Source organism: Tachyglossus aculeatus, chromosome 2 (genome assembly GCF_015852505.1).
Source record: "Tachyglossus aculeatus isolate mTacAcu1 chromosome 2, mTacAcu1.pri, whole genome shotgun sequence".
Classification (NCBI taxonomy): domain Eukaryota; kingdom Metazoa; phylum Chordata; class Mammalia; order Monotremata; family Tachyglossidae; genus Tachyglossus; species Tachyglossus aculeatus.
The window spans coordinates 83640677-83666971 of NC_052067.1; the positions used below are offsets into that span (position 1 = coordinate 83640677).

The following is a 26295-nucleotide window of genomic DNA, read 5'->3' on the forward strand; positions in this document are numbered from 1 at the left end:
TTGAGCATCCTACATGTTTTTTGAGAACTACTATTAGATTTGAAAACTTTTTTTGTTTTTTATTTAAGTGCTTACTACGTGCCAGGCACTATACTAAGTTCTGGGGTAGATACAAGCTAGTCAGGTTGGACTCAGTCCCTGTTCCACAAGGAATTCACAGGCTTTAATCCCCATTTCACAGATGAGGTAACTGAGGCACAGAGAAGTGAAGTGACTTGCCCAAAGTCACACAGCTGACCAGCGGTGGAGTCAGAATTAGACTCTATCTGAGGCAGCCTGGGCTACTGAAAAGAATTCAGGGACTAGGAGTCAGGAGACTCAGGTTCTAGTACTGGCACCACCACTTGACTCTATGTGACTTTGTTCAAGTCATCTTCTGTGCCTCTGTTTCTTCACCTGTGAAATGGGGATTAAATAGTTATTCTTTCTCCCCTTTTAGACCTCAAATCCAGTGTGAGGCTGAGACTTTATGTTTCCCATTTGGCTGACTTGTATCTACCCCAGTATTTACCACAGTGCTGGGAACAAAAGTGCTTAATATCTATTAAGGTATCATTATTATTATTATGAACTTGTTGGCTCTTTAGAATACCCTAAGAGTAATAATAATAATAATAATAATAATAATAATAATGGCATTTATTAAGTGCTTACTATGTGCAAAGCACTGTTCTAAGTGCTGGGGCATTTACAAGGTGATCAGGTTGTCCCACAGGGGGCTCACAGTCTTAATCCCCATTTTACAGATGAGGTAACTGAGGCATAGAGAAGTTAAGTGACTTGCCCAAAGTCACACAGCTGACAAGTGGCAGAGCCGGAGTTTGAACCAATGACCTCTGACTCCAAAGCCCGTGCGCTTTCCACTGAGCCATGCTGCTTCCCCAAGAGTACACTCAAAGCTTTATCTGTACACTCCCAAACAGTTTCTCTGGCAGTGCGGCCTACTGGAAAGAGCAGAGGCCCTGGATTCTAATCCTGGCTCCATTCCGTTCCTGCTGTATGACTTTGGGCAAGTCACTTAATAATAATAACAATAATAATTCTTACCCAAGGCCCCACAGCAGATAAACGACAAAACTGGGATTAGAACTCAGGTCCTTCTGACTCTCAGGTCCGTGCTCTATCCAGTAGGCAATGCTGCTTCTTGGGCTAATCTGGAAAACTGCTTCCCATTAAATCAAGCTTTCTAAATGATGCAATTCTCACTGTTTCTGTAATGTTAGCATTTATTTATTTATTTATGGAATTTAAGGGCTTACTTTGTCAAACAATGTTCTAAGTGCTGGGGTAGATGCAAGCTAATCAGGTAGGGCACATTCCCTGTCTCTTATTATGCTCACGGTCTAGGTAGGAAGGAGACAGGTTTTGAATTTTTTTACAGTTAAGGAAACTGAAGCATGGAGAAGTTAAGTGAGTTGCCCAGGGTCACACACAGCAGGCAAATGACAAAGCTGGGATTAGAACCCAGGTCCTCTTCCTTTTTCTCTTTCAATCTTTCCCTTCCTCCCTCAGACCAATGATTGCCTGGAGCCTCACAACCTCTGAGAATGGCCCTTTTCACTATACTAAGGGATAGAATACAAAGCTACTTATGTTGATAGTTACAAGGAAAGTCCTATAGGATCGTTCCACTATCAATCAATCAATCAATCAATCATATTTATTGAGCGCTTACTATGTGCAGAGCACTGTACTAAGTGCTTGGGAAGTACAAATTGGCAACACATAGAGACAGTCCCTACCCAACAGTGGGCTCACAGTCTAAAAGGGGGAGACAGAGAACAGAACCAAACATACCAACAAAATAAAATAAATAGGATAGAAATGTATAAGTAAAATAAATAAATAAATAAATAAATAGAGTAATAAATATGTACAACCATATATACATATATACAGGTGCTGTGGGGAAGGGAAGGAGGTAAGATGGGGGGATGGAGAGAGGGACGAGGGGGAGAGGAAGGAAGGGGCTCAGTCTGGGAAGGCCTCCTGGAGGAGGTGAGCTCTCAGCAGGGCCTTGAAGGGAGGAAGAGAGCTAGCTTGGCGGAGGGGCAGAGGGAGGGCATTCCAGGCCCGGGGGATGACGTGGGCTGGGGGTCGACGGCGGAACAGGTGAGAACGAGGTACAGTGAGGAGATTAGCGGTGGAGGAGCGGAGGTTGCGGGCTGGGCAGTAGAAGGAGAGAAGGGAGGTGAGGTAGGAGGGGGCGAGGGGATGGACAGCCTTGAAGCCCAGGGTGAGGAGTTTCTGCCTGATGCGCAGATTGATTGGTAGCCACTGGAGATTTTTGAGGAGGGGAGTAATATGCCCAGAGCGTTTCTGGACAAAGATAATCTGGGCAGCAGCATGAAGTATGGATTGAAGTGGAGAGAGACACGAGGATGGGAGATCAGAGAGAAGGCTGGTGCAGTAGTCCAGACGGGATAGGATGAGAGCTTGAATGAGCAGGGTAGCAGTTTGGATGGAGAGGAAAGGGCGGATCTTGGCAATGTTGCGGAGCTGAGACTGGCAGGTTTTGGTGACGGCTTGGATGTGAGGGGTGAATGAGAGAGCGGAGTCGAGGATGACACCAAGGTTGCGGGCTTGTGAGATAGGAAGGATGGTAGTGCCGTCAACAGAGATGGGAAAGTCAGGGAGAGGACAAGGTTTGGGAGGGAAGACAAGGAGCTCAGTCTTCGACATGTTGAGCTTTAGGTGGCGGGCAGACATCCAGATGGAGATGTCCTGAAGGCAGGAGGAGATGCGAGCCTGGAGGGAGGGGGAGAGAGCAGGGGCAGAGATGGAGATCTGGGTGTCATCAGCGTAGAGATGATAGTTGAAGCCGTGGGAGCGAATGAGGTCACCAAGGGAGTGGGTGTAGATTGAGAACAGAAGGGGACCAAGCACTGAACCTTGGGGAACCCCCACAGTAAGAGGATGGGAGGGGGAGGAGGAGCCTGCAAAAGAGACTGAGAAAGAACGACCGGAGAGATAAGAGGAGAACCAGGAGAGGACGGAGTCTGTGAAGCCAAGGTCAGATAGCGTGTTGAGGAGAAGGGGGTGGTCCACAGTGTCAAAGGCAGCTGAGAGGTCGAGGAGGATTAGGACAGAATATGAGCCGTTGGATTTGGCAAGCAGGAGGTCATTGGTGACCTTTGAGAGGGCAGTTTCCATGGAATGAAGGGGACGGAAGCCAGACTGGAGGGGGTCGAGGAGAGAGTTGTTGTTGAGGAATTCTAGGCAGCACGAGTAGACAACTCGTTCAAGGAGTTTGGAAAGGAATGGTAGGAGGGATATGGGACGATAACTAGAAGGTGAGGTGGGGTCAAGAGAGGGTTTTTTTAGGATGGGAGAGACATGGGCATGTTTGAAGGCAGAGGGAAAGGAACCAGTGGAGAGTGAGTGGTTGAAGATGGAAGTTAAGGAGGGTAGAAGGGATGGAGCGAGAGATTTCATAAGATGAGAGGGAATGGGGTCAGAAGCACAGGTGGCCGGAGTAACACTTGAGAGGAGGGAGGAGAGTTCCTCTGAGGATACCGCTGGGAAGGATGGGAGAGTAGCAGAGAGTGTTGAGAGCCGCGGGGATGGAGAAAGGGGGGAAGAGACTTTGGGGAGGTCAGACCTGATGGATTTAATTTTGTTAATGAAGTAGGAGGCCAGATCGTTGGGGGTGAGGGAAGGAGGAGGGGGAGGAACCGGGGGCCTGAGAAGGGAGTTGAATGTACGGAAGAGCTGGCGGGGGTGATGGGCATGGGTGTCAATAAGGGAGGAGAAATAGTTTTGTCTGGCAGAAGAGAGGGCTGTCCTTGCTGCTGCTGAACTGAAGTCAGTCATGCTGGTATCTTTCAGTGTCTCACCTGAAAAGTGCTAACTTTCCTAATATCATCAAATTATAGCATCATATCATTTGTGTGGTCCTTCCATAATTACCCAAAGTAAGTATGTTTCAACCAACATCTTGTGGGTGGTTGTTTCTTTGCTTAAATTTTCTGCTGACCCTTGTTCCGTAATAACTGAGCCTTTTTTGATGGTAACCTTAAATTACATCTGCCATTTGTTCTGAAATTTCCCTTTTTACACTTATGTTCCTGTCTCAGACTCAGGTTGCAAAACAAGAAACAATTGTAAATGACACTTCTGCTTATTTTACAGTTTTCAGTACACTAGAAGTACATGATGCAACCCTCCCTCTTTCTCTCTCTTTCTCCTTTTCTTCTTCTCCCCTCCATCCTAGTTCATTTCACATTTAAAATTCATTGTTGGAATCCATCTTCACAAACTAAGTTCCTTTTCCTCTGGGCTATAAGGAAACCAAGCATGTTCCATCTTCAGATGAAATGCACATTTTTGGGTAAAAAGTAAACTTTTTCCTTAAGCCTGTTTCCAGGGTTTGGCCCTTTGGGGTAATTTTTCCTGGACCCTAAGCCCCAGGGGAAAGACCCTTCCAACACCTCATATTTTGTAAGAGGGAGAGTTGCCACCCACGGGTCAGAGGTGAGGAGGGCAGAAGCAGCCTCAAAACTGAGCTCAGGCCCAGGTCAGAGTCTCTGTCCCTCCCCTGATAGTACACGTGGCAGTTGTTCTCTTGAGTCCTGCTTGCCAAGAGGTGTGAGAGCCCTCTAGGACTTGGGGCTGTCCAGAGGGGTGGAGAGACAGTGTGTTTCTTGCGAATCCTGGTGCTGTTGTACAATGTTTGTACAGGGAGAAGGGCGTAATTCAGGACAGGACTTAATTGTCTTTCAATCTCTTTCCCTTCCTCCCTCAGACCAATGATTGCCTGGAGCCTCACAACCACTGAGAATTGCCCTTTGTGCCATACTAAGTGATAGAATGGAATGCTACTGAAGTTGATATTTAAAAGGAAAGTCCTACAGAATGTTTTTCTAGGACTAAAATATTTTCATCTGATTGTGACCTGGAGAAATGCTTAATCATGTTTCAGGGTAGGGTGGCCAGTCATCCAGCTTTCATCTGATCTATTGATTCCCCTGTAGCAATATGACCCCAGACATCTTCATGTCAAGTATTTTTTTGTTTGGAGAGCCTCTCTTCCATCCTGCCTTGGAGTGGGGTGGGGGGCAGTGGGTTTTTTTTGTTTGTTTGTTTTTTGTTTTTTTGGTGTGTGTGTGGGGGGGGGTGGGTGTGTTAGGGTATTTAAAGGGTATAGTAGTGGCGTGGCATAGTGGATAGAACACAAGTCTGGGAGTCAGAAGGTCCTGGGTTCTAATCCCGGCTCTGTCATTTGTTTGCTGTGCGACCTTAGGCAAGTCACTTCTCCGGGCCTCAGTTCCCTCATCTGTAAAATAAGGATTAAGATTATGAGCCCTCCATCAATCAGTCAATCAATCAATCGTATTTATTGAGTGCTTACTGTGTGCAGAGCACTGTACTAAGCGCTTGGGAAGTACAAGTTGGCAACATATAGAGATGGTCCCTACCCAACAGTGGGCTCACAATCTTCCAACCCAATTAGCTTGCATCCACCCACCAACGCTTAGTACTGTCTGACACATAGTAAATGCTTAACAAATGCCATAATAAAAATAATTATCATTATTATTTAAAACAGCCCCAGCACCAAAGCACATTTGTATATATCTGTAATTTATGTATTTATTCATATATTTATGTATACTAATGTCTGTCTCCCCCTCTAGACTGTGAGCTTGGGTGGGCAGGGAATATGTCTGTCGTTGTATTATACTATCCCAAGTCCCTAGTAGGGTACTTTGCACACAGTAAGTGCTCAATAAATATGATTGAATGAATGAATGAATTTAAAGGCTTACTATGTGTCAGGCACTGCTCTAAGTACTGGGGTAAATACAAGTTAATCAGGCCAGGTACAATCCCTGTCCCACATGAGGTTCACAGTCCAAGTAGGAGGGGGAACAAGTATTGGATCCCCACTTTGTAGTTGAGAAAACTGTAACACAGAGGAGTTGTGATTTTTTTTTTCCCCGAGGTCATATAGCAGGGGTGGCGGAACCAGGATTTGAACTCAGATCCTCTGGCTCCCAAGCCTGGGCTTTATCCACTAGGTCACGCTTCTTCCCAAGGGAGTTGGGACTTAGAAGTAGTGCCTAAGTTCAGAGGGATCTGGAAAAGGAACACAAAGGCTCTGGAGCAAGTGGGGGCCCTGGGGATCTCCCCCCGCCTTTGGGGAAACACTCAAGGTTTAGGTGAGTTCAGTCTTCTTGAACAAAGTGAAGTTTGTCATCATTACATTAGGCTGCGTGATCAGCATAACTCATGGGAACTTCATGTGCTTCACCATGTCCCTGTCTGTTCGTGGACCCTATTCCAGCCCCTGCCTCTCTGGACTTGGCTGCTATCAACAAACAAGGGCCAATAAACCTGTGGCTTAGTGGTACAGTGCCCTGTCTTTCATTTCAGTTTGTTGTACTATCATTGTCTTATGTGTACACTGGGTTTACTGACACGCTTTCAGAAATAGATTCCTATAACTCTGTGTTTCCGCAGGAACTTGATGCATTTTTCCTCTGCTCCCTTGCAGTCATCTTTACTCTCCTTAAAAGCTATTTTCAAAAGAGAAGACAAGGTTCTGATGTATGGTTACTCAGACGTCTTTCCTGCAGTTGAAGATTTTTGAAGTTTGTGGGGAAATGGAGGTCAGGGTGAGGAGGAGGAGGTTATGAAGTAAGATAGTGGCTTGTGTACTTGCTTCCAGTTAAAAAAAAATTTGAAGGCCACCTTGCCTGGGGCCAACTAGTAGCCCTATCCAGCCCTTGATAATAATAACAATAACTGTACATTTGTTAAGCACTTACTATGTGTCAAGCACTGCATAGAAGCACCACAGTCAGACCAGAACCAGTCCCTGATCCACACAGGGCTACCAGCCTAAGGGAGACCGATCTTGTCATCCCAGCTTCCTTCTCATCACACACTCATCTATTCTTTCCAGATCTGAGTAGTAGTAATAATAATAATGATTGTGAATTTGTCCAAGGGGCTCACAGTCCAAGTAGGAAGACGAACAAGTATTGAATCCCCATTTAACAGGTAAACTGAGGTACAGAGAAGTTAAGTGACTTGCCCAAGATCACTTGCAGACAAGTGGTATAGTCAGAATTAGAACCCAGATCCTCTGACTCCCAGGCAGGGTTCTTTACTAGGCCATGCACCTTCTCCTATTCTGAGCTCTTGTTAATTCTCCCCCATTTCCTGAGTCAGTGGTGGTTCATCCCGGGTTCCCTCCTTCCTCCTCCTCCTCTAACCTTTCTTCCCCCACCCTCACCAACATACATTCTATTCAGGAGCAGGAATGGATGGAGTAAGGGTTGATGCCCATCTCCCTACCCTCCTCACCACATAGTAAGGGGAAAGGACAAGAAGTTAGTGCCACTGCTGCACCCCAACATTCTGCCAATAACACCCTCCTCTTTATTGATTCCTAGTTATTTGTCCAGGTGTCTGCAGAGGCAACACAATCATGTGCTTAGATCCCAGAAAGGAAAACAGGAACAATGGAGATAGGGAGCCAGAAGAGTGTGGGAACATCTCAGAGAAGGAAGCATCTGAGCTTTATTGAGAGGAGGAGGAGGGTGTTTTCTATGCTTGCAGTGTTGGTGATTAGGGGCTTCAGAAAACCATCCAAAGATGGTTTTCACAGCAAAGTGGCAATCTTTCATCTTTTGGGTCTGCCTTTTATTCTCTTCATTACCATTTACTTAGTATTCTTTCTGAGATAGGTTTCTTTATTTTTTTAAAGTAATAATTGTTTCCTGTGTGTCAAACACTGAACTAGAAAGCAGATTTATAAGTGATAGGCTTACAACCAGTTGAGCAATAAGAACATCAAGCATGGCTGTTTCTGGCAGTACAACACTTGTGGTAACCTTGCGTTGGTTGTTCTCATAAACAACCACCCCAAGAGTCAGGAACTGGCTAACAGTTCTTAATTTGCCCTGTTGTAACCCAATATGGACTTCTCATCCATGAATTTATCCAAATTCCTCTTGGACCTAATAATAGTAATAATAATAATAATAATATTATTAATAATAATGACATCTGTTAAGCTCTCACTGTGTCGACCACTGTTCTAAAGACTGTGAGCCCGTTGTTGGGTAGGGACCGTCTCTATATGTTGCTGACTTGTACTTCCCAAGCACTTAGTAGAGTGCTCTGCACACAGTAAGCGCTCAATAAATACAATTGAATGAATGAACAGGGTAGAGATCAAGTTAATCAGGTTGGACACAAACCCTGTCACACATGGGACTCAGTGTTAAGTAGGAGGGAGGACAGTTATTGAATCCCCACTGTGAAGACTTACTGGCATTTCCACATGCACACTTTCTATGCTAGCATTCCTTATGTTTTGATCCTACTGCCTTCACTGGCTGTTCCTCATCTTGGCATTTGGGTACTTGAATAGCTATTTTATGTTTGCCTTGTCCAGATGGTTTCTGTGGCCACATCACCAGAGCCAGAGAAGCAGTATGGCATAGTGGATAGTGCACTGGTCTGAGAATCTGAAAGTCATTCATTCATTCAATCAATTGTATTTATTGAGCACTTACTGTGTGCAGAGCACTGTACTAAGCGCTTGGGAAGTACAAGTTGGCAACATATAGAGATGGTCCCTACCCAACAGTGGGCTCACAGTCTAGAAGGGGGAGACAGAGAACAAAACAAAACATATTAACGGAATAAAATAAATAGAATAAATATGTACAAGTAAAATAAATAGAGTAATAAATATGTACAAACATATATACAGGTGCTGTGGGGAAGGGAAGGAGGTAAGGTGGGGGGATGGAAAGAGGGAGGAGGGGGAGAGGAAGGAGGGGGCTCAGTCTGGGAAGGCCTCCTGGAGGAGGTGAGCTCTCAGTAGGGCCTATCAGAATGAATGGTTAACTTTGGTTGAAATATATGTTTTGGGGGTGTGTGGGGGGAGGGGTGTGTCTGTATGTGTGTGTGTGTTTTAAAATGTAGCTGTCAGGTTAAGGTGATTTTGAGTGTTGTGAACTAGCCAGGAAAGACTTCATGGAAGACATGGGGCTTTAGAAAGACAAAGGACTGCAAATCAGGAGACATAGGTTCTAATCCCAGCTCTGCCACTTGCCTGCTGTATAACCTTTGACAGGGTTCTGATGCCGGCTCCATCACTTGTCTGCTGTGTGACCTTGGGCAAGTCGCTTCAATTCTCTGGGCCTCAGTTACCTCATCTGTACAATGGGGATTTTGAGCCCCATGCAGGACAGGGACTGTGTCCAACCTGATTTGCTTGTATCCACCGCTGTGCTTAGTACAGTGACTGGCACATAGCAAGCACTTAAAGACCATAGTTTTTTTTTTTTTTAATTATTAAGAGCCGTCTCTTGGGGTCACTCAGCAGCCTAAATAACTGTTAACAAAGGTGCCCCCAAACTCCCACTCTGAGGTGACTCTGTGCAGCAGTTATTCAGGTCCAATGGGTAAGCCTCTGAAACACCAGCTGAATCACAAAGGGGCACTCTGTTCTTGAAGCCCCCCACCTCTCCAACCTGGCCCAGAGAACTGGGGTGACTCTGGGCTCTGTTAAGCTCATTGGAATTCCAGAGATGCAGTGACCTGCCAGCACTAGGAAAGGGAGGGTGGAAGGGAGAAGAGAGGCGATTCTGAACTAGAAACCATTCTGACTCAGAGGGAGGGTGACTTGGAGTCCCTCTGAGATCTCCCTGCCCCCTGATACTGTCCCCAAGGTACTTCAAAGTTGACTCCGAGTCTGGGGTTCCCTTTTGTGGGGTATACATAAGTGATCTGGGCTAGAGGTGCTTTCTGTGGGTAACATATCAATGACCAAGAGGAGCAGCTCTGAGCATGGTGCTGGCCAGGCTGTGGATTTTATTCTCTTTGTGACACCCACTCAACTAGAACCACTTTGAGAATTTGACATCCCCGGACACCAGCCCTCCATCCTTCTCCTCTAAGAACTAGCAGGTCCTGGAAACATCTCCAGCAGGCCGTCTTTCTAGCTGCCCTTTTTGGAGCTGACGTTCTCCTTCCTAATAGTCAGGGAAGCCAATTACGCACATTACTGTGGCCGTTCGAATAGGGTAACCCAATGTCAAATGTATGAAAGGAATTTTTAGGACGCTGTATGCAAATATCCCTGAGATGGGGCCTTAAAGATACCCGAGTGGTTGATGGGGTTGGGCAGGGGCTGCTCTAATTAGCTTTTACACATGAGTTTGTGGGAGGTCACGTTTTCAGATGGGTGGGAGTTGGGGGTGCAATGGAACATCAGGTCTGCTGCCTTTGCACAGCTCTGCTTGTTCTCCTGCTAGATCTAACCAATCCCATCTGTGCGGGCTGGGTGTCCTCACTGCCAGCTGAAACAGTTCCAGCTCTGCCGCCTTCACCTCTCTAGCCCTCCCGCCTTCGACTCAGCCTATCCCCTCCTCCATCCCTCCTCTTCCTCCTCCATCCCTCCTCTTCCTCCTCCATCCCTCCTCTTCCTCCTCCTTTCTCCTCCCCATCCTTCTCCTTCCTCCTCCATCCCTCCCCCCTCACTCCTCCATAATGATGATGATGATAATAATATTTGTTAAGCGCTTACTATGCACCGAGCACTAAGCGCTGGGGGCAGATGCAAGGTAATCAGGTTGTCCCATGTGGAGCTCAGAGTCTTCATCCCCATTTTACAGATCAGGCAACTGAGGCACAGAGAAGGGAAGTGACCTGCCCAAAGTCGCAAATAGGGGGGGGTTAGAACCCACGACCTCTGACTCCCAACCTCGGGCTCTTTCCACTAAGCCCCGCTGCTCCATCCCTTCCCCTCCTCCCTCCTTCATCCCTTCCCCTCTTCCATCCCTCCCCCTCCTCCCACCTCCATCCCTTCCCCTCCTCCCTCCTTCATCCCCTCCCCTCTTCCATCCCTCCCCCTCTTCAATCAGTCAATCAATCAATCGTATTTATTGAGTGCTTACTGTGTGCAGAGCACTGTACTAAGCGCTTGGGAAGTCCAAGTCGGCAACATCTAGAGACGGTCTTCCTACCTCCATCCCTCTCCTTCCTCCCCCCTTCTCCCATCCATCCCTCCTCCTCCCTCCTCCCTCCCCCTCCTCCCTCCTCCCCCTCTTCCCACCTCCATCCTTCCCCCTCCTCCCTCCTCCATCCCTCCCCCTCATCATCATCATCATCAATCGGATTGAGCGCTTACTGTGTGCAGAGCACTGTACTAAGCGCTTGGGAAGTCCAAGTTGGCAACATATAGAGACAGTCCCTACCCAACAGCGGGCTCACAGTCTAAAAGGGGGAGACAGAGAACAAAACCAAACATACTACCAAAATAAAATAAATAGAATAGATATGGACAAGTGAAATAAATAAATAAAAAGAGTAATAAATACGTACAAACATATATACATATATACAGGTGCTGTGGGGAAGGGAATCCCATCCCCTCCCACCTCCTCTATCCTACACCACCCCTTCTTCCTCCCCTCCTCTTCCCTCATCCCTCCCGCTCTTCCCACCTCCATCCTTCCCCCTCCTCCCTCCTTCTCCCTGTATATGTGTTTGTACATATTTATTACTCTATTTATTTTACTTGTCCATATCTATTCTATTTATTTTATTTTGTTAGTATGTTTGGTTTTGTTCTCTGTCTCCCCCTTTCAGACTGTGAGCCCAATGTTGGGTAGGGACTGTCTCTATATGTTGCCAATTTGTACTTCCCAAGCTCTGCACATAGTAAGCGCTCAATAAATATGATTGATTGATTCTCCCCATCTATCCCTCCCCCTCCATCCCACCCCCTGCCACCTCCTCTACCCTACCCCCTCCTCCCTCCCCACCCTCCCACCAGAAGATGCCCGGGCCCGAGGACACGGGGAGTCTGGACGAGGGGACTTTCTGTGAAAACGCCTCTTTCAAGCCAGCACGTTTCCCTGCCAAAAGAAAGAGAGAGAGAGAGAGGGGCCGACTTCCTAAAGATGGCCCTCCCCTCGCCCATGATAGGCTCCCCAGAATAGCAACAGGCCGTGTCACTGGAAAGGGCAAAGCCTGCTGAAATAGAAGCAAAGTTGGTCGCAAATCAGTTGGAGTGGAGTTTGTGTGTGTGTGTCTGCTCGGGATGCCCTCTGCCAGGCTGCCGTGGCCACCCTGATCGGTCCCTTTTCTGTCCGCAGGGCATGGTTTCCCTTGTGAAGGGCACGGTGGGGCACCGGTCGCCATGGCACCTGCCCCAAACTCGGAGGACCCCGCTCGGCTGTGCCCGAAGACCTCTGCCAACCACCCGACCGACGGCTGCACCGGCCTGTCTCCACCCCGGCCTGCCAGAGGTAAATTCCTGGGCAGGACCAGCCGGGAAAAGCAAACCTTTTTTTTAAAAAAAAAACAAACAAACCACAAAAAGACAGGATCCCGATCTAAACCGGCAGGGCAGGAGTCCGGCTGGGGAAGGAGGAGGGAGGAAAAAGAGGGAGAGGTGACAGGCAGGGAACTTTCCTTGATTTAAGTCATGGCTGATCCTCTGCCCTTCTGGCTGACTTGGGAGAAAAGGGGGTGGGGGGGGAGACTGAGAATCGCAAACTGTCTTTCTGAACGTTGGCAATTGTGTTAGGGAGAGTTCTCTGCTGGGATGGAAACTGTGTGTCCTAAGAAGCAGCCTGGGCTTTGGAGCCAGTGGTCATGGGTTCAATCAATCATCAATCAATCAGTCGTATTTATTGAGCGGTTACTGTTTGCAGAGCACTGGGCTAAGCGCTTGGGAAGTACAAGCTGGCAACATGTACAGTCCCTACCCAACAGTGGGCTCACAGTCTAGAAGGGGGAGACAGAGAACGAAACCAAACATACTGACAAAATGAAATAAATAGAATAGATATGGACAAGTAAAATAGAGTAATAAATATGTACAGGCATATATACATATATACAGGTGCTGTGGGGAAGGGAAGGAGGTAAGGTGGGGGGGATGGAGAGGGGGGCGAGGGGGGAGAGGAAGGAAGGGGCTCAGTCTGGGAAGGCCTCCTGGAGGAGGTGAGCTCTCAGTAGGGCCTTGAAGGGAGGAAGAGAGCCAGCTTGGCGGATGGGCAGAGGGAGGGCATTCCAGGCCCGGGTTCAAATCCCGGCTCCGCCAATTGTCAGCTGTGTGACCTTGGGCAAGTCACTTAACTTCTCTGGGCCTCAGTTACCTCATCTGTAAAATGGGGATTGACTGTGAGCCCCCCCATGAGACAACCTGATCACCCTGTATCCCCCCAGCGCTTAGAACTGTGAGCCTGTTGTTGTGTAGGGACCGTCTCTATATGTTGCCAACTTGTACTTCCCAAGTGCTTAGTACAGTGCTCTGCACGCAGTAAGTGCTCAATAAATACGATTGAAGAAGGAAGAACAGTGCTTTGCACATAGTAAGTGCTTTATGTTTGGCTTTGTTCTCTGTCTCCCCCTTTTAGACTGTGAGCCCACTGTTGGGTAGGGACTGTCTCTATATGTTGCCAACTTGTACTTCCCAAGCGCTTAGTACAGTGCTTTGCACACAGTAAGTGCTCAATAAATACGATTGATTAATAAATGCCGTCATTATTATTATTATTATTATAGAAGTGACAGATCCACCATTCATGCACACATGCCCAAATCTATGCAGGCTGGGATTTTCACCTTTTTTAAAAAAAGAAAAAGTCTTGAAACACAGTGCAAGCAGTAGTAGCTATTTTATCAAAAAATAATACATTCATTCAATCGTATTGCAAGTAGGATACAGGAAAAAAAAACCTAACTGTCCAGAGTGATCCATTAGCACAAAACTTTCTTTTCAAATCTTCACACCTACCAGTTTCTTTCAATAATAGTAATAATGTTGGTATTTGTTAAGCACTTACTATGTGCAAAGTACTGTTCTAAGCACTGAATAGTTTCAGCTACCTGAAACCATAGGTTCATTCACTCCAGTGTTGTTTAAGTGGGTGCCCTCAGATTTTTCTAGTTTTAAAGTTTTGGAAAAACTGTTTCTCTCCCTGCACCCCTCCCTCTTCCCCCTCCCCTTTTAGAAGTAATTTAGTGTAATTTCAGGTGTGTCTACCCCTGATCACTTGCATCAAGAGTATCCATAGGAGATGTAACTTTTGAATTGTCTTAAATCTGAGGCAGATTTATCTCAAAAAATAAATAAATAAAAATCTGGTGATGTCATTAGGTGGGGAATGTTTTAGGCCATTTAAAATGTTGACAGTTTCATGTATGAAAGTGGAACATTTAATGTTGTGAAATATATTTTTTCAGTATCATATATATGTTAGCTTGTATTTGGAAGAGTTGTTTACTTGGAACATCAGTAAAACTCTCCCAAAAGATTTTAATTAAAAGCTAATTGAATAAAGTGTCCAAAAAAGACCTCTTACACACCTCATAATTAGTACTGGTAAAAATAATACTCCATTCAGTGTAACAGATTTAAAGTATTTGGGTTTGAACTGCAGTTTTTAATACACCAGTTAATAAATTATTTCCATGAAAATATGAACTTTTAAACTGGCAGCCTGTATTATACTAGGGTTTTATATGTGTTCTAATTTCATATCTACTTATCTGAATCAAAGGCCATCGTGCATTGTGTGTTCACTCATTCAATCGTATTTATTGAGCGCTTACTGTGTGCAGAGCACTGTACTAAGTGCTTGGGAAGTACAAGTAGGCAACATATAGAGACGGTCCCTACCCAGCAACAGGCCCACAGTCTAGAAGGGGGAGACAGACAACAAGACAAAATATATTAACAAAATAAAATAAATAGAATAGTAAATATGTATAAGTAAAATAGAGTAATAAATCTGTACAAACATATATACAGGTGCTGTGGGGAGGGGAAGGAGGTAGGACGGGGGTTGGGGGGGGAGAGGAAGGAGGGGGCTCAGTCTGGGAAGGCCTCCTGGAGGAGGTGAGCTCTCAGTGTGTTGTGTGCTGGTCCACATTGCCGAGTGTTCTGTAGCAGGCAAGTAGTTAACTTCCATTCCCTAAAATGGGATTCGGATTTCCACCTGCTTCACATGGGTGTTGAGGTTTCAGATTTGCCAAGAACCGTTCTTTGAGCACTTCCTGAACAACTCAGATGAAAGGAGCTGTAGAAGGACAAAGGAACACTCCTTTGGATGCCCCTTTGTTCTTCTGCATCCCCTTTCATCCATCAGACTAAGACACAGAACATTTTTCTCATTAATTGTTATGCCTGAAGTAGGTAGGTGGTAAATTAGTCCTACTTTACAGAAGGGGGAAACTGAGGCAGTATGGCAGGTGAGTTACCCAAATAGGAGATGAATTGACAGCTAGAGTCAAGATCTCTTGTTTTGTCATTCATGTTGTGAATTTCAAAATTCCTTTTTTTGTACCTGCTCCTTTTCAGGCTAAAAGAGCATCCAGGTTATCAGGTTTCTGTAAAATCATAAACACCTAAAAGCATTTTCTTTACCTGCAATATATAGTGCATTCTCTCCAACTGGTATGGACCAGGTAAACACTTACTCGTATTTCCCAGTATTGCTTCTGACAAGACTAATCCCTACTGCTTCTTCATAGCTATAGAATAAACTCCGATGAAAGGTTACTACAGGTCCCCACTCTGGCAGAAGAGAAACGATGGGAACATGGAAAGCAGCATTTCTCTCCTCTTAATGTCGCAAAATTGTTGGCAAGAGATACTTTTTTTTTTTTTACCTGCAATGGGGAATTCTGACCACTCAACATCCATCTTGCCATTCACCTCCCTCTCCATCCCTGCTAGGCTGCAGGAGAGCCAGGGAGAAGGTGAGCCTAGGGAAACTCCAGGCAGGAGCAGCATGGGAATCCAGGGAATAGACCGTCTCCCACAGCTACATCTCTCCGGGCCCTCTTGCCCTTTGAACCCTGAGCCTAAGGCTGTCTTTAACTACTGTTACTGGAATGACCAACCCCACAACCCCGATACTCCCCTCCCCGAGTGCCACCATCATTTCTCATGGTCTTTAGTCAGCAGACTACAGTAATGGTGTCTGCATCTCCGTTGGCAGTGCCTCTGTGATTGGGTGGGTTGGGCCCATCTACTTTTTAACTTGCATGTTACTATGTAGTGACTTGAACATTTGTAGAGTCCGCTTTTCCAAGGATTCTTTTCTTCCTCGCCTTCCCCTTACCATTTTCCTTCATTGGGCAGGACCCACCAGAAAAGATTCCAACTGCCTTGCATGTGTTAACCAGTTGAAGCAGCTTGTTCCGGGGCCTGAATTATGTTTAAATGCTAATCCAAATCCTTTGTGTGGGTTCTGAGTTGCTTTCAAAAGATCTGCAAAATCTAAAGTACTATAAAGCCCCATCTTAGGAAAAGGCTTTTATTTCATTCATTCATTCAATCGTATTTATTGAGCGCTTACTGTGTGCAGAGCACTGTACTAAGCGCTTGGGAAGTACAAGTTGGGAACAAATAGAGACGGTCCCTACCCAACAGCGAGCTCACAGTCTAGACGGGGGAGACAGACAACAAAACAAAACATGTGGACAAGTGTCAAGTCATCAGAATAAATAGAAATAAACCTAGATACACATCATTAACAAAATAAATAGAATAGTAAATATGTACAAGTAAAATAGAGTAATAAATCTGTACAAACATATACACAGGTGCCGTGGGGAGGGGAAGGAGGTAGGGCGGGGGGGATGGGGAGGAGGAGAGGAAAAAGGGGGCTCAGTCTGGGAAGGCCTCCTGGAGGAGGTGAGCTCTCAGTAGGGCTTTGAAGGGAGGAAGAGAGATAACTTGGCGGATGTGCGGAGGGAGGGCATTCCAGGCCAGGGGGATGACGTGGGCCGGGGGTCGACGGCGGGACAGGCGAGAACGAGGCACAGTGAGGAGATTAGTGGCAGAGGAGCGGAGGGTGCAGGCTGGGCTGGAGAAGGAGAGAAGGGAGGTGAGGTAGGAGGGGGCGAGGTGAGGGCAGCCTTTTAGATTCCATTGCATGAGTGAAGACATGAATGTTATTATGAAACATAGTTCATCACCATCATTAAGCACCTACTATGTACCGAGCTCTGCCTTGGAATGTGGAGGGCCTAAAGAAAACCAAGATGAGATCCCTGCCAGCAATCAATCAAAATAACATTGATTAAGTGTTTGCAATGGGAGAAGCACTAGAGAGAAAATATGGGCATCGATTCAGATACGCTTCCTGGATCACAATGGAAGTGTGGGAGAATGGACACACAGGAAAAGAGAGAGATAAAAGAAAATGTGCTGAGATGAACAATAGTAGCAATGTGAGGGATATAGTCTTTGTTCACTGTTCCAAGATGGACTGTTCTGGTCCAAACACCCACCCCCTTCCCAGGGTTCTCACTGGTGTTCAGGGGTGTCTGCCCGTGGTCCTCTCTGTGGGTGTTAGGGCTTCATTCCCCGCTGATTGGGCTTGAACTTTTCTACCAACTCTGTTATGTTGTACTCTCCCAGACTCTGCACATAATACGTGCTCAATAAATACGATTAGTTGATTGACCAGGCCAGAGAAGGAAGATTGCTCTAGTCTCCAGATGGTTTCCAGTGAACTCCAGATTCTCAGGGGGCAGGGATGCCCTGGGCCATGTGGATCCCATCTCAGAAAAATTGCCAATCTCTTGGGGAAGACAAGCTGAAATAAGTTGACAAATATATAACAGTTAAAAGAGGGGGCATAAATACAAACAGATATAAGTGGATAAATAAATCAGTAACAAACATATAAATACATAAAAATATTGAATTGACTGAGGGAGTGCCTTGGTGTAGAATGAGGGAGGTTAATTGGGAAATGCCTCTTGAAGTTATTACTTAAGAAAAATAATAGTGGTATTTATGCGCTTACTGTGTGCCAAATCCTGCAGTAGATGTAATACAATCAGATCAGGCCCAGTCCCTGTTCCTCATGGGCTCATAGTCTGAAAGTGAGGGAAAACAAGAATCTAATCCCCATTTTACAGTTGAGGAAAGTCAGACACAGAAGTCATGTGATTTGCCCAAAGTCAAGTACTGGAGCCAGGATTATTCATTCATTCATTCAATCGTATTTATTGAGTGCTTACTGTGTGCGGAGCACTGTACTAAGCACTTGGGAAGTACAAGTTGGCAACATATAGAGACGGTCCCTACCCAACAATGGGCTCACAGTCTAGAAGGGGGAGACAGACAACAATACAAAACATGTGGACAAGTGTCAAGTCATCAGAATAAATAGAAATAAAGCTAGATATACATCATTAACAAAATAAATAGAATAGTAAATATGTACAAGTAAAATATTGTAATAAATCTGTACAAACATATATACAGGTGGTGTGGGGAGGGGAAGAAGGTAGGGCAGGGAGGATGGGGAGGAGGAGAGGAAAAAGGAGGCTCAGTCTGGGAAGGCCTCCTGGAGGAGGTGAGCTCTCAGTAGGGCTTTGAAGGGAGGAAGAGAGCTAGCTTGGCAGATATGCGAAGGGAGGGCATTCCAGGTCAGGGGAGGACGTGGGCCAGGGGTCGACGGTGGGACAGGCGAGAATGAGGTACAGTGAGGAGGTTGGCAGAGAAGCGGAGGGTGTGGGCTGGACTGTAGGAGACAAGGGAGGTGAGGTAGAAGGGGGTGAGGTGATGGACAGCCTTGAAGCCAAGAGTGAGGAGTTTTTGCTTGATGCGTAGGTTGACTGGTAGCCACTGGAGATTTTTGAGGAGGGGAGTAACATGTCCAGAGCGTTTCTGCACAAAGATGATCTGGGCAGCAGCGTGAAGTATAGACTGAAATGGGGAGAGACAGGAGGATGGGAGATCAGAGAGGAGGCTGAACCCAAGTCTCCTGACCCCCGAGTCCTGGGTCCTTTCCACTAGGCCCTGTTGCTCTTTGAAGGATAGAAAAGCTGAAGGATATGGTCAGGGAGAGAATTTCCAGCAGAGGAAAAATGTAGATGAAAGGTGGGAGAGTCACCATTAACATTTGTTAAATAAGCACAGTTTGGACATAGCACAAAGATAGAATTGGCCCCCACTGGTAGATGAGATTCCTTACAGATTGGGCTAACCTTGATGTCTTAGATGTTTATAAGACATCTGGACCAGAATCACTTCAGCCTGTTAACCACAGTACTTGAAATTCTCTTTGAGCCAAGGTTGGAGGGGTGGTGCAAGTTATCGTTTGTTTATCTAGTCAGTTGTAGGGCCGAACATGAATCAAATGTAAGCATTCAAGCGGTCAAGTTGGCCAAACATCAAGAATGATCTCATTGTACAAAGAGAAGGGTAAAGGGTTAGATAATATTTAGGGCTGAGTGAATGGATGGAACTTGTTAGGAAGGTTGAAGAAGTAGCATGGCCTAGTGGATAGAGCCTGGGCCTGGGCATCAGAAGGACCTGGGTTCTAGTTCCGGCTTTGCCACTTGTCTGCAGTTTTACCTTGGGCAGGTCACTTCACTTCTCTGTGCCTCAGTTTTCTCATCTGTAAAATGTGGATTAAGACTGTGAACCAGATTTTTGCTGCTCAAATCCTTGTCTAGAAAAATAACTTTTTACAAAGGCAAGTTTCTTTTTTCAAAGGCAGAAATGATATTTTTTTTTCCTTGAGTTGGGGGATAAGGCTTCTACTGTGATCTGATTTGGGTTCTGGTTTTGTTTTGTTTTTTGTCAGTTGGGGGTGTCTTCTAATAATGTAGACCTCTCCATTACCTTGTATTCCCTTTTTTACTGTATGCCCAACCCCTAAACTGCCCTCTCTGCTGCTCATCAGCTTCTAAAGATCCAGCCAAGGAAACTGTCTTCCCAGTCTCTGTCCTTTCTTGGGTCAGTCCCCAAGGCTGAATTTCTTTTCCCCCATCTTCCCTGCCTCCACCAAGACTTGTCCTTCCCTTTATCAAGACTCCCCAGCCCATCAGGGACACAGAATCTTAAAGATAGCCCTGGAGCAGGTCTACTGAGAGGTTTCCCTTGCCCCATCGCACCCTTCTCCGTGCTAATGTCAGAGCATTCACTGGCCAGTAGCAGACTGAAATTTCCTGTGATCTACATGGAGCTTGAGAGAGTCAGCTATGCCAGCCTCTTATAAGTCTTGAACCTGCAATCAGTTTTTTCCCCTCTGCTCTGTGCCAGGTACCCCTCCCTGGCTCCAGTTCCTCTAATCTTTCTAGCAGTGCCATTTGCAGTTGCCTAGAAATCAAGTGTTTAAGTTCCTTTGTGTTGATTCCCTTTTCTGTCCAAATTTAAATTATAAATGCTTCAAAGACAGGCACCGGGACTTTTATAATTTATAAATGCATATGTGTATTGTGGTATTTAAGTCCTCACTATGCATCAAACAAGTAAGTGCAAGTTGATCAGGTTGGACACAGTCTCTGTCCTGAGTGGGGCTCATAGTCTACGTAGGAGGGAGACCAGGTATCTCCATTTACAGTTGAGGTAATTGAGGTACAGAGAATGTGTGTTTTGCCCAAGGTCACAAAGCAAACAATTGGTAGAGCTGGGATTAGAAACCATTTATTCATTCAATCATATTTATTGAGTGCTTACTGTGTGCAGAGCATTATACTGAGCACTTGATGTCCTTCTGACTCCCAAGCCTGTGTTCTCTCCATTAGGCCACACTGCTTTTCCTCCCTAAAGCCCCTGAATACACATAACACCTCATCGGGGCATAAAAAATGTTCATGATGACAGTGGAGGTACCTCAACATTCCCAATTCCTTCTCTTTCCCCTTAGGGGTACAGAACCTCCTTTGAGAAGCAGAGCCCACCTGAGGTGTCAGTGCTCAGCTGGGAGGAGGCTCTCACTAGGCTAAGGAGGGGAAACTCATAGCCACAGTGAGATAGTTGTATTGGGGCATACCATCGTGGGACACGGGGATAAAGGTGTTAAAGGGCTCATCCGTAGAAAGCAGCATATGTGTTGACAAGCACCTAGGAGTTTGCAAAAGAGATGGATTATACTTTATAACCTCAACAATTACCAGGGATGCAGAATATAATGATTTCAAAGTAAACTCAGGGGTGAGTCAGGGGTCCCCTATTGAGAAACACTCTAGGTTTGAGGAAGGCCAGCATACTTCTGCAAAATGGTGCAAATGATGTCATCGTTCTATGCCACACAAGGTAATTCTGTCATGCAGATTGCTGCCTGTGTACCCAGCGTGGTATACTTACGACAGTCAGTCAATCATATTTATTGAGCTCTTTCTGTGTGCAGAACACTGTACTAAGTGCTTGGGAAAGTACAATATAACAGGCACACTCCCTGCCCACAATGAACTTACAATCTAGAGGAGTGGAGGCACTTTTTCTTGCTCCCTAGTGGTGCAGTGTCCATGGTGAAAATCTCTGTGAGGTCAGCCTGACCTCTCAACCAAGGGATTCAGCTCTCCCTTGCTACCGTGTGTGCCCAATCTAGACCTGAGGCAAAGTCTGGGCACCTGAGAGATGGGTGAGCTAAAGTCTTCAGCATCATTTTGCACAATCTTTAGGAGTTTGCAAAAGAGATGGATTATACTTTATAACCTCAACAATTACCAGGGATGCAGAATATTGGCACTTCAGTGGTACTTTAGGGGCATAAATAGACAGTGGCCTAATTTGGCCAAAGCTGTAAATCATACCCTTTTTTAAAATACTCTAAAAGTTCCATTAGTGAAATATGCTTCTAAGGTGACGTTTAAATAAGTCAGAAAGCATTAGCAAGCTTTAAAACAAAGTACGTATCTTCCAAACTGGGTTTCAGGAGTTGCATTGTGCAGGAAAAAAAACAAAACAGGCCACCTTAGTTTAAGCTAAGAAAGTGCTACGAGATTAGGACACCCCCCTCCCCCTTCTGACACACACAAACCCCTTTCTGTAGCCCACTGAAGGGCTAGCTCATTACCTAAGGGGTTTGAACAAGAGCCTCCTTGATGAGACTTACAAGCGAAAGGGCAATTAAGGGACTCTTCGGAGACATAAATGATAGGGTGAAACAGATGAATGAAGGACCCTCGAATGAAATCAGGATTTCAATGGGCGAAAGAGAAGGCAAGAGTCTTCCACCTCAAGGCCATGCTCGATATCAGCCACAACTCCCCACAAAAAAAGGACTTCTTAATTAAAACTCTGAAATCCTGTGAGATTTACAAGTGCCAAATGAGTCAAATCTCGTAACTGCAGATATTAAGCATTATTCAAGGGCTTTCAACCTAACTCGTTTGGCCTCTTGTGTTTGAATGAGACTGAATCCTATTTTTTTTAAAATGGTATTTGGTAAGCGCTTACTGTGGTCCAAGCACTGTACTAAGTGCTGGTGTAGATACAGTATGTGCAGATTGAGCACAGTTCCTGGCCCACACAGTACTCACAGTCTAATTGAGGGAGAACAGATGAAGAAACTGAAGTACAGGGAAGCTAAGTGACTTGCCCAAGTTTGCACAGCAGACAAGTGACAGAGCTGAGATTAGAACCCAGGTCCTCTGATTACAAATCCAAGACTCCAAAGGTCCTTCCTCTAGGCCATGTTGCTTTCCTGATTGATAATCTAGTTGGAGAGGCTGCCTTGGGGGAGAAACAAATATACTGCTTTCTCATAAAGAGGCAGCAAGACCTGGTTATCAGGGGGCCAGACTCCTTTGTCCTAATGACTACCAGAGGGAAGCAGTATGGTGGAGCCTTGTCTAGTGGTGGGAGCATGGATTGGGAGCCAAACGTGGGCCCCTTTTTTTTTATATATATTAAGCACTTACTTTGCATCAAACACTGTTCTAACCCCTGGGGTAGATACGAGTTAATTAGGCCAAACATAGCTCCTGGACAATAGGGGGCTCACAGGTGAAGTAGGAAGGAGAACAGATATCTCCATTTTACAGTTGGGGAAACTGAGGCACAGAGAATTTAAATGATTTATCCAAGGCCACACAGCAAGCAAGTGGCAGAGTTGGGAATAGAACTTAGGTCCTTCTGACTTCCAAGCCCAGACTCTTTCCACTAGGTCATGCTGCTTCAGGAGTTTCAGCTCTGCTAATAGTCTATTGGGTAACCTGCTGTGTGACTCTGGGTAAGTCCAATAACAATAATAATAATAATTGCATTTAAGCACTTACTATATGCCAAGCACCTTACTAAGTGTTGGGATAGATGCAAGATAATCAGGGCAGACCTAATCCCTGTCACACATGGGGCTTACAATTTTAGTAGCAGGGAGAATGGGGATTAAATCCTCACTTTACAGAGGAGAAAAATTGTACTGACTGTCCAGCTTTGTATCCAGTTAGGGAGAGAAGTGCTTTGTGAATTGAGGCAAATTGTAAATGGACTTTTGGTGACAGCATGAGTCCCTGGCATGAAGATGTCTTAGATTTGTAAGCTCCTTGAGGGTTGGGACATGTCTTTGACTTCCATTTTTTCTTTCCCAAGTACTTACTGCAAGCATTCTGTACACAGATGATCAACAAATAACTGGTGATCAGTTTGAGTATTTTCAAAGTCTAGGGAGTAAGTTTTCCTTACTGGGTGTGTCACCACCCACCAACCCACTGACAGGGTTTTAATGGAAAAAAATAAATAAGTCACGGATTCTTCCCCTCAGCAGGTGCCTAAGTATGCATTTTTCCAGTTTTGTGCCAACACCCATCCAACAAGGATCCCATGACCCAAATGTAATCGTATCTCCTCCTCCCCTGCCTCCTCCTTCAGCTCTGTAGCTCTGTTCAGCTCTAATTGTATACCAACATAAATACACGTAATGTAATTATACACTAGTATTGAGTAACAGGAGATTTGGACCACAATATTTTCTCTTCTGCAATCATTATATTTGTTCCATGTTGTTATTATATAGACTCCTGCGTTTAATAGTGTGAGAGCACTGAACCAGTTGATTGAGTCCTTTAAAGCCGATGCCAAGGAGTTTTTGTTTGATGCAGACGTAGATGGGGAACTATTGGAAGTTCTTGAGGAGTGGGGAGAGATGGACTGAACTTTTTTTTTTATGAAAATGATTTGTAAAGCAGAATGAAGTATGAACTGGAATGGAGAGCATATACCGGAAGCAAAAGACAGCATATCTTAATAGATGTGTTCCCTAGGAGCGGGTGGTCCTCACTGGGAAGGGGGTGAGAATGAGAGAACCAGAAGGATGTTGTGGAAACAAAAAGGGGTGGGAAGCAGTGGGTGGGGTGGAGGTGACAGATAGATGATCCCTAGTTGATGATGATGGCATTTATTAAGTGCTTGCTATGTGCGAAGCACTATTCTAAGCGCTGGGGAGGATACAAGGTGATCAGGTTGTCCTACATGGAGCTCGCAGTCTTAATCCCCATTTTACTCTTGAGGTAACTGAGGCACAGAGAAGTTGTTACTTGCCCAAAGTCACACAGCTGACAAGTGGCAGAGCTGGAATTAGAACCCACGACCTCTGGCTCCCAAGCCCGTGCTCTTTCCACTGAGCCATTATGCTTCTCTGTTACTGTAAGACCAAGAAACCCGCATTTCCACACCCATTCTTGTGTTGACTAAAATGTTCCAACTTGAACTTATACCAACCTCAGGCTATTAAGCATGGCCAGTGTACCTGATAGGATCACAGAGGAGTCCAATAAGCAGAGGTCATTTCTGGCCTTAAGTAGGGCTAGAAGGCACAGGGCTAGAGGGGACACCTGAGAAAGCAGGAACAAGGTTTGACTTTTGGTTTCATGACTATCATCAATTTATGGAGTCCACTGTATAGCCGAGTTGTCCTTTGGTTCCAAGATGGTGCTGCCAATGGTGAGACTGCATTCACGAGTGTGAGTGTCTTTGAGAGAATTTCTTGCAAACTGTGACCAGGTAGGGACATTAGTGCCACTTTCCTGTCTCCTGGCCTTTAAGGTGAGTGTTATCTGGACATTAATAATAATAACGAAAAAATAATGGTATTTAAGTACTACTACTACTAATAATAGCATTTAAGTGCTTACTATGTGCCAAGCATTAAGCTAAGTGTTGTGAAAGATTCAATGCAATCAGACCAGCCACATGCTCTGTATCACATTAGGTTCACAGTCTAATGGGGAAGGAGAACAGATATTGATTCCCCATCATACAGATGAGAAAACTGAGGCACAGAGAAGTTAACTGTCTCGTCCAAGATGGCATAACTGGCAAGTGGCAGAGTTTGTATTATAACCCAGATCTCCTGATCTCCAGCCTTGTGCTCTTTACTTGTTCACCAGTGGTGAAGAGGACAAACTTATGTCCCACTGTCTGCAGGAACTGTATCTTTGCAGTTGTAGAGATGGCATAATACTGACTTAGGTGCTGGGGAATATGTAATAAAAGCCAAAAATATGAACCCTGTCAGTCATGGTACTAGAAGAACGTAGGTGCTCAGAAATCTTGGGCCGCTACTGGAAAATACAGGAGTAGCTGCTGAAAGATGCTTTATGCTTTCATTGTTTTGTGTTCATTAAATACTATTTTTAGCTTCCTATGTGCCAAGTACTGTGCTAAAACTGAAGTTAGATTCAAGGTCATCAGATTGGATCTCATCCCTTTCCCACACACGGCTCATGTTAAAAGGAATCAATCAGTAAATGGTATTTATTGAGCACTCGTGTAGAGCATTGTAGTAAGAACTTGGGAAGGTACAGCGTAACAGAGTTGGTAGGTACATTTCCTGTTCACAAGAAGCTTACAGTCTAGAGGGGAGGGCAGACATTAAGTAAATTATATAGGCAGGTGCTGTGGGACTGAGGCTGGGGCAAATAAAGGATACAGATCCAAGTGCGGGGAGGCAGAGAAGAAGAGGGAGTAGGGGAAATGAGGGCTTAGCCAGGGAAGACCTCTTGGAGGAGATGTGATTTTAATAAGGATTTGAAGGTGGGAAGAGGGGTGGTCTTTTGGCTACAACGGGGGAATGAGTGCCAGGCCAGAGGGAGGTTGTGGGCAAGGGGTGAGCAGTGAGATAGTTGAGATTGAGGCACAATGGGTAAACTGGGTAAACTGTGGCTGTGGGCAGAGAGTCCCCATCCTGTGGGTGAGAGCAGAGAGTCCCAGTCCTGGGTCAAACCTCTCACATACGCTGGGTTGCATTTAAATAATAATAATAATAATGGCGTTTGTTAAATGCTTACTATGTGCAAAGCACTGTTCTCAGAGCTGGGGGGATACAAGTGATCAGGTTGTCCCACGTGGGGCTCACAGTCTTAATCCCCATTTTACAGATGAGGGATCTGAGGCTCAGAGAAGTTAAATGACTTGCCCAAGGTCACACAGCAGACATGTGGCAGAGCTGGGATTAGAACCCAAGACCTCTCGTGTTCATAGTAGATGCCTAGTAAAAATGATTAGGACAATGGAAAGAATGGTATGAATTTGGTAGCTAAAAAGTTCTTATGCCAAGTTTAGTT

General features: G+C 45.5%; 1 protein-coding gene across 2 annotated transcripts in view; it reads left to right on the forward strand.

Moving 5' to 3' along the window:
* Nucleotides 1-12098: 12098 nt before the first annotated feature.
* SLC2A12 (solute carrier family 2 member 12) overlaps nt 12099-26295 on the forward strand; it is a 72508-nt gene continuing 58311 nt past the window's right edge. For both annotated transcript variants that reach the window (XM_038741818.1, XM_038741822.1), the window contains exon 1: nt 12099-12275. In XM_038741818.1, the coding sequence (XP_038597746.1) occupies nt 12167-12275 (109 nt within the window). In that variant the 5' untranslated portion in view covers nt 12099-12166. The remainder of the gene's footprint in view (nt 12276-26295) is intronic.